We start from the raw sequence: 15,000 nt of genomic DNA, 5'->3' as shown, positions 1-15,000 counted from the left end.
TTTTGATATTTCTAAATCAATGTTTCCGTGAAAATACTCGAAATATTTGCCATTTAATTTTGATAATTGTTTTTTATAGCGACGTTATAAAAAATATACACGCGTATACACACGTGCATACACACACACACACACACACACACACGCATACGGGAGCACGTGCTTGTATACATATACATATAGATTCATACCGATAGAATAACAATGTTGTCTTTTCCCGTTTCGAGAAACGAGGTTGAAGAAAGGAGAATTCAAAACATCGACCATGAATTGCTCGATCTTTTTTTTTTGTTTCCTTTTCTTTTTTCTTTCTTTTTTTTTCTTCTTCTTCTTTTTTTTCGAAAGCTACTTTACTCCTTACCTTTTTAAGAATAAGATATGTATATACGAGAGGTACTATCCCTCTGATAAACGACCAATCTATGGAATGGGAACTCTCAAGCTCGCGTTAAGTGTGTTTTAACTATCGAGTCAGGTATGTAGATATATATGTGCTAATTATACATCTTGATCACCGTTATAGTACAAGCAATTCATGTGATACGATGAAAAAAAAAACAAAAAAACAAAAAAAAACGATATATAAGCACGAACTCACGATCAACGGGAGAAAAAGAATGGTAAGTGGATTCAAGGGGGGCAAATAAGCTTCGTTGCCAGAGTGGCAAAGGTCGATTAATGAATAATCGTAATTCTCCTCGTGATCGATACTTTTTCAATGATAGAGAAAAGGAGGAAAAAAAAAAAAAGAAAAAAAAAAGAGAGATCGTCGTTCCATTCGAATATTCTTTTTTTTTTAATGAAAATCATAATTTCTAGAGAATGATTTAAAAAGTAGTTGAAACGTTTAAAGATCAATATTTTCATATACGACATATTTATCTAATATTAAATATTAAACGGAGATAAATGTTTTTCTTTTTCTTTTTGTTTTTTTTTTCTTTCTTTTTTTTTATATGCAATAACATATTCCATATCGTATTTGTGAAGAATTAAAAGATAAATTTAAAATACACAACAGTGACTTTAAACAAAATTTAAAGCATTTTCATGTAGAATTCTGTTTTATCGAATGAGTATCTTAAGAAGATTTTAAATTTAATTATCGACAGAATGATTATCGACGAAGTATTATTTCTTTAAAATATCATTTGGATATTTAACGAAAACTGCAATTATCAGCTATCGATAAAAATAATTCTATTCCATACTTCGTTGATAATTATTACTGTTAATTTCAACGTGGATAAGAAATATTTTAAACATTGAAATTAATTGGATTTGTTTTATATTCATATAAAAGTATTAATTGTAATCAATATTTTCATATAAAAAATATATATATATATATATAAAATTTATTTTATCAAAAATAATTTAAAATCACTAATATTCTCTTAAATACATTTATGAATTATCTTGAATAATAGATCGTTCTTGTATCGGTATTCCATTTAAATCTGGTATTGGTATAACAACGATGGCAGTACCTATAATTATATTTTTATATTTGTAATGAACACATATAAATTTAATTGAAAAAATATTAAGGAATTAATTAAATACTAACTTATTAAAATAATAAAGGCTGCTATTATACTAAGTACACATGAAATATTTGAAACAAATTTAATCATCGTAGCTGCCAAATGTGGTAATATTCTTGTTAATCCCATAACAGTACCCCTATAAATATATTTATCAAATATAATAATTTAATTGATAAAATGATTATTAACGATACTATAGGATTTTATATACCTCAAACAGGTTGGATAATTTTCAGCTATTAGAATATTAACAATTGTATTATTAATCGCATATGATGCGAGAAATAATATGGAGAAAATGATTTGCATAGCATATTGAAATAAAAAAATTATACAGAATATCGCTATGCCTCCTATGAATGATGATAATACTGCAAATGTAAAATAAAATATTGAAATCAAATAATTTATATGATACACAATTTAAATCAATTAATTTACATTACATATAATTTAAATCAATTAATTTATATCACACATACACATATACACGCGCATGCGCGCTCGTACACGTACATACACACACACACACACAGAGAGAGAACATTGTCATATAATAACAAATGTTACTAACTTAAAATCCATTTTTTTCTAACAACTTGTATTCCTATCATAAGCAAAATTTCTCCCAATAAGTAACTAAAAGAAATAGATAATAGAAATATGAAACGTTGATGATTAATTTGTTGACAACTTAATAAGAGACTCTCGGCAATCTCTGAGAAATTAATATTGCACGTAAAATCAATTCCTTTATCCTTCTCCTTCAATTCTTTTCCAAGTTCTTGTAACAAATGACTATCCCAAAGGGCAAGCCAAATGAATCTTTAAATTGATACAACAAAAAAAAAAGAGAAAGAAAACATTGATTTAACATAAATATTAAATCTATATTTATAAGAAGTAAGAATTAAATAGAAATGAAAAAGAATTAAATCTATATTTATAAGAAGTAAAAATTAAATATAATTGGAAAATGACCATTTCATATTACCCAGGAAATTGTAAGAAGCATAAAAATAAGCTGCATATTGTGATACGTCTAAATGGCAATCGAAACAATTTATGTAATCGTTCGTATGTCTTCATGCAATATCTATAAATCATTTTGAATAGACTATTCGTATCGTCGGTTTCTTCGTCTTGCTCAATGCAAGTGTTCAAATCGACGTTCTGCAATATCAATAGGATCAAGCGAAAATATTTGTTTAATATTTCAAATGTTTTATATAGAAATATATTAAGGAAAGAAGAAAAAAAGAAATCCATTAATAAACAATTAATTAATGTACCGGATAAGTTTCTATATGCTTTGAATTATTAATAGCATACATCTGCCTTAAAACCGTAATCGCTTCTTCCTGACGTTGTTGATATAACAAAAATCTTGGTGTTTCTGGTAATAAACTAACTGCACAGGCTATCATCAAACTTGGTGCACCACCAATACCAGCAAGAACTCGCCAGGAACTTGGACGGAATTTTTTATAAAGCATTTGTATGATAGAAGGAACTAATGACCAAGACACACCTATCAGAAAGGGGTTGGGATAAACCCAAATAATTATTTTTTTTTTTTTTCCTTTGTTTTGCTTTATCTTAAGGAATAATTTTCCTGTATTGTATAATCGATAAAGAAAATATTAATTGTACAATAAACACCTAAAGCAGACAGATAACCGAGAATCCAAGCAATATCTATTATAGCCAGACAAATCTCTCTCTTTTTAATTGGCAGGCATTCAATAAGATAGACTCTCAAAACTATATAGCTTCCAGCTAATCTGAAATAATAAAATTAAAAAAAAAAAAAGATCAAGGAAAAATTATATATTAAAAAAGTCTAATCTTTGTAAAATATATATTAAATTTATAACTATATTAGCTTACCCTAGACCTAATAAAAATATAAATAAGTTTATCAAAAATACAGTTTGAGCGAAGGAGAGTGCTATCGATGAAGAAAATATAAGAACCATGGTGAAAGTAATTATTCCTTTACGTCCACAAATGTCGGCTAAACTTCCGAACAAGAAGGAACCAATTGCCATTCCTACGATTGAAAATAAAATTATAGCGTGTCAAACTAAATATAAAAATCCTAATGGAAATATATAAATACGTATATTTACGTACCAAAAGATTGCGTAGCATTGAATACAATGATGTCATTCTTCTCCAATTTTAAATCGCACACTATCAAACGTGATATTACGAAAACAATAACGGAGGCAATAGCTTCTACGAATGTACAAATTCCGCATAATCCAACGATAAAATAATGACATGCTCCCCAACCTATTCATTTTTTGCCAAGATTAATATGCCAAAAGCATTATAATAATTAAGAAGAATTCGATGTAAACGACGATGAGATAGAGAGAGAAAGATAGAGAGAAAAAGAAAGAAATAAACCCACCAGTTTTATTTAATGCAATTTCACATCCGTTGCTCATTGTTAAAAATCATTCAAACACTATGCAATATTATATATATATATATATATGTATATATATATATATATGTGTGTGTTATATTATATTCTGTAAATTATTTAAAAATTTATAAAAATGATAGATAACTTCAATGGGGCTCCTCGGGGCACATATAAATTTTCTAATTTCTATTCTCAAAGGATATTTGAAAAACATGCTAACACGATAACAGGACAATTGTCTTCTTTGGTTAACTGTCTAATTGCAATCAAAAGAAATACAACATATTTATACTTTATTGCACATAGAGATGTCGTTGTTTCTTTCTTTCTTTTTTTTTTTTTTTGTAATTATATATGTAGGAAAAAAAATAAAAACAGAAAATAAAAAGCGGAAAGATATACGAAAGAAAAGCCATTTATTAAAAGATAATTAAAAAGCAGATATTTTTATGATAATTAATTCCAATCATTTGAAATGTATATAATAAATGTACTTATCAAACGTAACTCTAAATGTAAATTACAAACGTCAATACTGCGTTTGTAATCTGAACGAGCAGATATTTTTTTTTTTTTTTTGTTTTTTTTAGATCTCAATACTATTTATATACTTTGATAACAATTAAATTCGTTTATTGTTAATAAAGGAATCTTATCGGAAGCAACCTTTTGATGCAATCTGAACAAAAACTACGAAACACCGTAGTTTTCTCAGCACTGGTTTTCTTTTCCTTTTTTTTTTTCTTTTTTCTTTTTTGTTTTAATAAATAAACAAACGCTCGCTCTCTTACAAGTGTAGTATTGTCGTGATACAAAAATGAAATTATATTATCATCGATCAGAAATATTTGATCGTTCTATTTTAAAGCGATTTCATTATATTGTCATTGGATCTGATAATATCTGCTGGGAATATAAATGTCCATATATAGGATTTCGTTCGTCTGATTAAATAACATTTACGAATCTTTAAAATATTCCTTTGAAGCGACCACGTCAGGCTTCATGGTTTTCTTGCCTGGTTTCCAACCAGCTGGGCATACTTCACCATGTTTATCAGTATATTGGAACGCTTGCACGAGACGTAAGGTCTCATCGACGGACCTAAAAACAAAAAAGAATATTTTTTAGGTGTGTATATATATATATATATATATATATATATGTATCTAAGTTACAAATCAATTGTTATGTCAATTTTATATATATTATTTTTATTTTATATATATATATATATATATATATATATATATATATATATATATATATATGAAAGATGACAAAGAATTAAATTAATATCGAAATAAAATCAAAATGTATATATGTACATAAGAAAAAATTCTAACGTTAATTGAATGTGATTGGGAAAAAAAAAAAAAAAAAAGAAAAAGTTAAAACATTTTACTTTACAAATGATAAAGAAAATATTTTCGGATGATTTAAGATCAAAATAAATCAACATTACCTTCCAACCGGCAAATCATTAACGGTGATCTGACGTAAATTTTGTTTATCGTCTATGATGAAAAGACCGCGGAATGGAACTCCAGATTCTTCATCGAGTACGCCATAATCACGTGCTATCTTCAAACTTTTATCGGCTAGAAGGGGAATAGTCATTTCACCAAGACCGCCTTGTTTTCGTGGTGTATTAATCCATGCCAAATGACTGAAGTGAGAATCGGTAGAGGCTGCTATTACTTGACAACCAATGTCCTTGAATTCTTGTGAACGATCCGAAAACGCAATTATCTCGGTTGGGCATACGAAGGTGCTGTTAAAAAGTTATCAATCAAAAATTTTTCTTTCATTTTGGTTTATCAATGATTTAATATAATTTTAAAAGCATACAATTATTTTATTTATGAGAAAAGTCATTCTTTCTTTTTCTTTTTCTTTTTTTTCCACGTAAAACTACATACATTTTACAATAAAATAGAATTAATTCTAAAACAAAAAAAAAAAAAAGAAAACAAATAAAAAAAAATAAACGAATAAATAATAAACGTGACAATATCTTCATTGTTAAGAGAATACATTCTAAATTATTATACATTTAATTCTAAATTAACAAAAAAATAATAATAATAATAATAAATAAATAATAAACATAAAAATATCTTCATTATTAAGAGAAATATATTTCATTATAAAATAAATATTTTCTATAATCATATATATTTATCAAGGTATTTTTTTTTTTTTTTTTTTAATGATACCTACTTATGAGGTACCATAAGAGTTTATTAATCGAACATATATAAGAAAAAAAAAGAAAGAAAAAGAAAAAGAAAAAATAGAAAAAATAGAAAAAAAAAAGAAAGAATGAAAAAAATTTTACATCATTAAACTAAACTGTTCTTTTTATTAAATCAATCGCTCTGTCATATTAATGTTAATTCTGATAAAAGGTATGAAGGGTAAATAAATCGAGCATATGTCGATTACATTGGTATGCATTCTTATCTTGTATAAAGAGAGAGAGAGAGAGAGAGAGAGAGAGAGAGAGAGAAAGAGAGAGAGAGAGAGAGAAAGAGAGAGGAAGATTAATTCAGATATAAATCAACTTCCGAGGTTTTTGTTATATAATTTTCAAATTTTTACGAATCATTGGAATGATTATTTAAGGCGTAAGGTATAACGGTGTAGATAAATGATGAAGGACACGGTGGATGGTGTGGGGGGAGGGGGGAGGAGGAGGAGGAGGAGGAGAAGGGATGAGGGATGATGGGACGACAACGATGATTATACGTACAAATCTAGAGGATAGAAGAACAATACAACGTATTGGCCTTCGTAATCGGAAAGTGAGATATCTTTGAATTGGCCATTGACAACTGCGGTACCACGAAATGCTGGTGCTGGCTTCTGTATAGCTGGCATGACTTATGTGATTCTATAAGGAAAAGTAAAGGAGACAAAATTAAAAGACAGAGAAAGAGAGAGAGAGAGAGAAAGAGAGAATAACAATAAATAAAAAAAAAAAAAATAATAATAATAATAATAATCATAAAACTAAGAAAAAAAATAAAAAACGAAAGATAAGATATAAACGAAGACATTGTTAATGAGGTTATATACATATATATATATATAATAAGAATCATTATTAGATTAATCGGTAATGGAGAACCGGCAAGGTCATTGAATAAATAATCCATTCTACAAGTTGAAAATCATTTCGCATTCTTCGTTAATTTCAATGTACATCATGATTATAATAATTATGATTATGATTATAATTATATCCATGATCTCTCGCTTAACGACTAGTTAATTATTTTTATTATAATTATGAAGAAAAAAAAAAAAAAAAAAGACAAAAAAGGAGAAAAGAATAAGAAAAAAATGCACCGTAATAAGAAATACTCTGAGTCACGATAATGAGTTGATAATGAAAGAATAAGAAGAAAAAAAAAAAGAAGGAAAGAAAAAAAAATATACATTCCAAGTACGATCGTAATGATTAGGACAGTCCATGATCTGTAAACACGATTTAATCTAACATTCTTTCGTATTATCGCCAACTTTAATTTATTTGTATAGACGTATACGCAGTATAAGATATAATATAAATCATTTAAAAATCGATAATGTATAATAAAATCTTCACTATAAACCAAAAGTTTTATATATATATATATATATGATATATATATATGAATATATATATTTTATATATACGTAAACGTTTAATCAAAAAATTTATGATATTTAATGTTCAATACTCTCTTTGTTAATTGCCAATAAAATTGAAAAAAAAATTTTCTTCCTAATATCTTGAAAATAATTATTTCTATCTTCGTAAATGTAAAGTACGTTTACATGTAAATTATCATAACACAAGGCTTTCGATAGTAAGAAGTAAAAAAGAAGAAAAAAAAAGAAAAAAAAAAAGAAAAAAGAAAAGGAAACGAGGTCAAATTAATGTCCGTAAATGAACAAAAAAAAAATAATAATAATAATAAATACATAAATAAAATGATTAACGAATCATTCGAATGATTTTATCGAATGCTCCAAGTTTATGCCAATAATCTGTTCTATAAAAGAGTAATTATGAAGAAAAAGAGAAAAAAAACAACAACAAATACGTCGAGTTCTTTAACCTTCCATTTTATCTTGCTTAAATATTTAATAAATTTATATAAGCTTTGCGACGTCATAGATTGCATCATAAATCGTATAGATTGAAAGATCTTCGAAGAAATAATTATGATCGGAATGATCATTTATTGTAAAAAAAAAAAAAAAAAGAAAATTGTAGTGCAATCTATTACGTTTTCTTCTACGCTCTAAAAATGATATGTTAAACGGTTTCGTGGAACGCCATGACCTCGAATAAAGGATAAAGAAAAATCTCTAACGAAAAACATTTGAAATAATAAACTCCATTGTTAGAACGTATCTATGTTTAATACATTAACATATTAAAAAAAAAAACATGATAATTCGATGATAGATTAAATAAATTTTTTATATATTACCTTGGTTTTTAACGTAAGAGAAGTAGTTAACTCGACGAAAGCTGAACAAAGAAAGTAATAAGTACCTCACCGGTGACCGGTTTCATACGAATCTATTCAATGACTAACACCTTGTGAAGGGCAACTTACTGCTTATGTTATCATCAACGATAACAGAACCATCTGTAAGATAAATTTCGAACTACGAATCGATCATTCCTATTATTCTATATATTAGAATAATAGGAATTTGTCTGTCATATAAATGTCAAACTTATGAAATGTCAAACTAGCCTACAATTCTTAAATTTGACAGTACCACTTGTCAGATAAATATCAAACTATAAATTGACCAATCCCGTTTTCCTTCTGGCAGAATTAGTGTCACGTGTCATCAGCGTACCAATCAGCGTACGCTCTCGTCTAGCCAATACCGTTTCAACAATTTTTCTACAAACGCGGGAAACCCTTTAATCTTTTTTTTTTCTTCTTCGAATAATTCTTTATGTCGTAATTATACGTTTCGTTTTGTTTAATACTATATTAATATCAAATATATTCGTTATCATGTTAAAAGTAAATCTGAACATTATTATACTCAATTAAAATTAAAGTTGACTTTATGAAATATCGCTAATAGTATAGTTGCTATATCCGGCGTTTAAATTGTAGATTTGAATTGAAATATCGTTCATTAAAAGTAAATCAAAAGAACATTTATTTCAATTAAATTTAAAAGTAACATTTCATTCACGATAAAATCATAAAAAAATATTTTATCATTTCTTTTAATAGATTATGAAATTGATACGTTTTATATTATAATTCATTTATCATGAAAATTTTATTTAAAAATTTTTTACATAAATATTTAAAAACAAAAATACCATACTTTTAATAAAGATTTAATTTCAACTGTGAAAAAATAGTCGGGGGACGGGGGAAAGAAAATAAACAAGTTCTATATATTACTTTGTAAGAAAAATGAAATATTTTGGAATACATCAGAAAACTAATATTTTATGCAGTAATATTAAAAAAAAAAATGTATATATATATATATATATATATATATGTATATGTTTTTAAATACTTTTGATATTAGAAAAGGATAATAGGTAGAGAAAGAAAATTGATATAATGTAAAACGTATTGGGGAACATTGTCTGTTTTTTTTTTTTATGTTAGAATGAAAATCCAATTAAAAAAAAAAAATGTACAGTCTTGAATAATTTGATAATTTTACACAATAAAATGATTTATGATATACTTATACATGATTATATTCATACAAGTCTCATTAAAGTAAGAATATACAAGTCTAATTAATTAATATGTCTATATATCACAACTTCACATTTTCAGAGTATTGGCCATAATACATTAGCAAAATGTTTATTTTTTGCTCTGTGTCGAATAAAGTATTAAATAAAATATAGGACTGTTGTTATTTAGGATGGAAGACTTGAAAGTGGATACTCCATAGTATCTTTGCTCTCAAGTATAAACACTGTGCAACTAATTCTAATAAAGCGATCTGGTTTATAATATTATCTTATGAATCATATATAAATTTAGCGTAGCAATTTATTTACAGGACGCAACAAGACTTCATTCGAGATTGTCTTTATAATGAACTTCTATTTATAAAAATAGTTGTACTAGAAATTTTATAAGTTCTATGTCTTCAGAAAATGAAGATGTAGATCAGGTAACACAACCTGATCTCCTTTGTTACATGGTGTCTTCGATATTATTTTGGCCTGCTCAATATCGTCATACAATTACATCATTCATTGAGTCGTAAAAGTTCATGCAATTGATAACCGATTCCCATTTGTTATAATAAAAATATTTCCTTGTTAATTGTGTCGAGGAACTAAAGAGTTGATATATCTGGACCAAAATTGGAGATATGTTACATCTATACTTATATTAAAACTCTCTTGCTCTGCGTTACATTATTATATAATACAGAGTAAACTGTAAATGTTTTTTAAACTTCACATATTAAATTCGACAGTCTCATTGCACTATATTTCTATTATAATATTATGATTTTCGTTTTTAATAAAATATAAAAATAATAATAAGCTGTAATTACTCTGTAACGTCACTCCAAAGGTCCGACGGAACTTCAGATTAAGAGTATCAATTTCTATACACACATATTATATCCAGTCGTACGGTAAAACTATCTTATATTTATGAGCCTATTTCGTAAGTATAAAATTTCAAATGATTTTACATAAGTAAAGCAATAACAAACGGTAGATAAGTTGTTATTGGTCTTATGTGATATATAAGCATCACATATGTATATAGACCTTTTTATTAAATTTTAATTAAGTTTATAAGTCATCTAAAAATTTTCTTTTGTTTTCTAAGTAATATTATAAAATATTGCCTATTGTTCATAATGTTTATTTTATGAAAATCATTTTAATTGTTTTACAACTGAAAAGTATATATTTTTTGGTAAATTTTAAAAGCAATCATCACTTTTATTAAACAATAATAAAAATCATTATGATATAATCATTTATGAAAAGATGATCTATTTGATGCAATAGATAGAAAATAAATGTAAATGAAATAGAATAAATACGTTCATTTGAAATATCTTTTGTTCCCACAAATTTATCTTAAAAATTTTAAGTTAATATAAATTTAATCGGTCGGTTATCTAAATTATATACTAAACTATACAATCTATAATCAAAATCTATTATATAATAATAGTACAAACGAATAAAAATTTAATTTCATAATTATTCAGTTCTTCAACTTTGGGAATATTCTGCACATTTATATACAGTCATTTAATTATTAATCATTAATGGGCTTATACTCTGGACCATTTATACAAATTGATTTGCTACAGAACTTATTATATACTATCATTAATGTAGCGTGTAAACTATTTAAATATAAATAACATTATATGCACTTATACAAGCTGTTATTATAAAATCGTAAATAATTATACAATAATAATGACATAATTTATATATTCACTGTTACATAAGTGAAAAATTTTTGTTCGATAGGTGCAGTCAATAAACACTGAAATTAATGTCTTGTATTAGCATAAATCTTGTTTTATCATTAAATTAAAAAATATTTATAATTTTTAATATGGACTGCAACATCAAAAGAAATCAAAAATAAGAGAGTAACATTGTACATATAGTGAGTATTTACATTATATTATTTGTTATAATGTTTAATTGTACTGCGAAATAAACAAAGTCATCTAAGAAAATAACATATCCACGTCTCTGTAATCATATCTTAAATATTAATTATATATTTTTTCATATATAGAAATTATTTTACTTTCAAATGATGGACATTTTCTCTATCTAAATATATTTTGAAAGACAAGACACGCAGCTCAGTATTATTTGGAAGTGAATCGCAATTTCAATGTTTCTTAGCAGAATTTATCATTGTGCTAATAATAACAAAACGCATCAATGTTATGATTTTTGTAAAATTTGTAATCTTTCTTCGTGTATGAATTATCTTTAAATTTAAGATATTCTAAATCCAAGATTTACTTCCTATTTCTTGCATCATATATTTATAATATAATTAGTATCTAATATCTAGATCTCCTTCTGTAAGAAAAATATAATCACAGAAATTTGAATAGAGAACTTACTACTAAGATTTGCAAGTCTGAAGTTAATGTCTGTTTTATGCACAAAAGATTCTTATTGCATCTGTATCAATTAGCTATACACTTCAAAGAAATTATTACTTCATATCGCAATGGAATGATTTCTTTTAATGAGATCTATATGTGCAATATGTTACACAATAAGTATGATGCGCATAATATCATTCGATTACATAAATGTTTGGAAGTGTATTGTAAGTTAATCATTATGTCTATATTTTTTTAATCAAAAATAAATAAGTAAAATTAAATAGAAAAATACGAAGAAAAAACAGCGTGCATCTACAAATTTATCTGAAGTTACTGATTGGGTGGTGTCCCATGTATAAATCAAGTAATAAACAAACAAATAGAAATTTTTGGATATATATCCTGTATTTTGTGAATCGTGAATATGTATTTAAGATGATAAACGATTATAAATAGTTTTCTGTAAATAATGAATTAAAAAGTATTTAATCTTATGTGTGTACAAAAATGAGCTAGATATTTTCTTTTTTTACAATTAAATATATGATAAATTACAATAATTTAAAAAAGAAAAAAAAAATGATTTTAATCATGCAAATTATATATTCGCACAACCCACTTTATGAACAACTGTATACACAACTATACATTTATAATGAATTAATGAAATCATTTGAAAAAATTTGTTATCTTGAAAGATAGAAATTTAGATAATAATAAAAAAAAAAATACTTGTTGCTATAAAATACAATGTGCAAACAATAACTTTTATCGCAATAATACAAAATGATATAACAAAAGGAGTCAATTATGAAATTAATTATTAACATTCATTAATATTGTGATTTAATTATCTATCTCCAACAATTAAAAAACAATTCAATTGGCTCTCATGAATATTATCTTATGCAAAATCACAAAGCATAAATGGCAATTGTATAATAATAATTTTATAAGAAAATGCGCGCGCATATGTATGTATACATGTACATAATTCATATACTTTCTTCTACATTTAAGTAGATGTACAGATATAGATTTCCAATGCTTCTAGATATGCACAAGATACTCTAAATATATTAAGGTAATTAGATGTGACATGGCTTTGGCTTTTCATTTTCATTTTCTTTTTCTATTTTCTTCTTCTTATTTTTTTTTTTTTTCACGTGATTTTATTACATTAACTTTATGTGGAAATATATGAAATATGTAATTTTCTATCTTTAATGAAATTTAATGACTGTATTAAAATTCCAATTGCACCGTATCTTTCTGTTCTATATTGTTGTTTTAATATATCAGCCAAAAATTTTTAGCCCTTATGTAATTCAGTCAATATATTAACTGCTTTGGATGAATAACAGTTGACTAATATATATCACATGTTATTTCCTTTAATAAGAAGATTACTAATTATGCTAATACTTTTTCTGCTCACCATTTGCTGTCCTAACGCGCACCTGTTACGTTATTACCTTATATTATTTTATATTGCTCACATAGTACAGTCCCAGATTGATGACTTAACTTTTACAAAAAGCATAATAATAGTTTTGAAACTATAAGTAATAAATAGGATTATTATTTTCACATTTCGTATAAATAAATTATGAAAATTTTCCTATCTTTCATGTGTTAAAATCGATAGAAAAGAAAAATAGTTAATAAAATAGTTCTATTTTTGCTACGTCCATGAACACGTTGATCACTTGACTTTCACAGAAAAATGAACTTATCCAAACCAATATTAAAAGTAATAATACGATAGAGTTGTATAGTTTCTAAATGAAAACATTTTAAAATAGTGTAAAGTTATTATTAAAACGCTGTAAAAAGCTTTAAAGAAAAATAACTTAACTTCGTACAATTTTACACCACCCTTCAAGTTTAAAAATTTATAGAGTATGTTCTATGTGTATATATACATTTACTTATACAGTGTATTTGCATTATTACTGCTATACCATTTTTTTTTTTTTTTGTAAGTTAATGGCGCATGAAAAAATGGGAAACTTTTTCCATTTTATTATGAGTACAATGACTTAAATCAATTTTTATAACTTTGTAATAGGTATCAAAATATATAGTAATACCATCATTTTTTTTGTAGAAGCTATACTTATTTTTTTTTTTCCTTTTTCTTTTTTTATATATAAAGTTTATGAAGATTAAGGTCACTATATATCAATACCTGTTGTATACAATCACTGTAAATTGATTAAAACTATTTATTTTATATTTTTTATAGGAAATAATAAAACTTCTTCCTTTTTCCCCTTTCACTTTTTTCCCTCTAATTTTTCATACAGCTATTACAAGAAAAATTCCAAGAAGTAATAATGCAAACATTCTATATATAATTTTTAATTAACTATTACGCTCAAAATGAAAATTAGAATTTTCAAAAAAAGTTGAAAATGTTAACATTTATTATACTATGTATAAAAAAAGTAAATTATAACAGCATTCTATTCATTAAAATCTGTTTTATTGAAATGGATTTTAAGCGTGTTATTGATAGCCAAAGTTTAGCCAGTATTTAATTTTAGGCAATATTTATTTTCACTTATGTGAAATAATAAAGCAAAATAATATATCTCGTTTTATATGTATTAGCACGTAATAATTTGAAATATTATAGTAAATAAAAATAAGTATCAATCAAAGATAATGATATTAAAATTGTTAACAGGGAAGAATTGAAGACCGAGCAGATATCTAATCAAAAGTTATCTAATCAATGGGACTTCCTTTTTTCCTGATAATATTAACAAATAGAGTCCTGTATGCAAATTACAGGATAATAGATTTGTTACAAATTTTTTGTTGTTCTTTTGTTTTATATATATGAACTTTATAAACACTAATCACTATAAAAACTTACACAAAATC

General features: G+C 25.4%; 3 protein-coding genes across 3 annotated transcripts in view; all 3 read right to left on the bottom strand.

The window, feature by feature from the left end:
* Positions 1–1,407: 1,407 nt before the first annotated feature.
* LOC124429258 (inner membrane metabolite transport protein YgcS-like) lies at positions 1,408–4,254 on the bottom strand. The gene is given in 10 exon segments (XM_046974299.1): positions 1,408–1,490; positions 1,571–1,686; positions 1,762–1,973; positions 2,129–2,375; positions 2,545–2,720; positions 2,792–3,081; positions 3,213–3,334; positions 3,441–3,603; positions 3,687–3,848; positions 3,970–4,254. Coding segments are annotated over 10 exon segments (1,608 nt in total). The 5' UTR covers positions 4,007–4,254.
* Positions 4,255–4,386: 132 nt separating this feature from the next.
* LOC124429143 (peroxiredoxin 1-like) lies at positions 4,387–8,628 on the bottom strand. The gene is made up of 4 exons (XM_046974032.1): positions 8,475–8,628; positions 6,743–6,883; positions 5,453–5,761; positions 4,387–5,091 (listed from the first exon to the last, which is right to left on the bottom strand). The coding sequence occupies exons 2-4, from the start codon at positions 6,868–6,870 to the stop codon at positions 4,947–4,949; spliced, it is 582 nt and encodes a 193-aa protein (XP_046829988.1). The 5' UTR covers positions 6,871–6,883; positions 8,475–8,628; the 3' UTR covers positions 4,387–4,946.
* Positions 8,629–9,682: 1,054 nt separating this feature from the next.
* The window catches only part of LOC124429133 (cyclin-Y-like protein 1), a 7,589-nt gene continuing 2,271 nt past the window's right edge, over positions 9,683–15,000 (bottom strand). The window contains exon 4 of the mRNA XM_046974008.1: positions 9,683–15,000. This exon is cut by the window's right edge and continues 353 nt beyond it. The gene's annotated coding sequence lies outside the window, so the exon portion shown is untranslated.

Source organism: Vespa crabro, chromosome 14 (assembly GCF_910589235.1).
Source record: "Vespa crabro chromosome 14, iyVesCrab1.2, whole genome shotgun sequence".
NCBI classification, from domain to species: domain Eukaryota; kingdom Metazoa; phylum Arthropoda; class Insecta; order Hymenoptera; family Vespidae; genus Vespa; species Vespa crabro.
This window is presented reverse-complemented; position numbering and strand designations above follow the sequence as displayed.

Bases quoted from the DNA above. Each gene is read 5' to 3' on its own strand.
- LOC124429143 (XM_046974032.1), bottom strand. From the start codon at position 6,870: ATGCCAGCTATACAGAAGCCAGCACCAGCATTTCGTGGTACCGCAGTT. The intron at 5,762-6,742 runs GTACGTATAATC...ACTTTTTAACAG, and splicing joins TTCTTCTATCCTCTAGATTT to CACCTTCGTATGCCCAACCG. The intron at 5,092-5,452 runs GTAATGTTGATT...TTTTGTTTTTAG, and splicing joins AATGATTTGCCGGTTGGAAG to GTCCGTCGATGAGACCTTAC.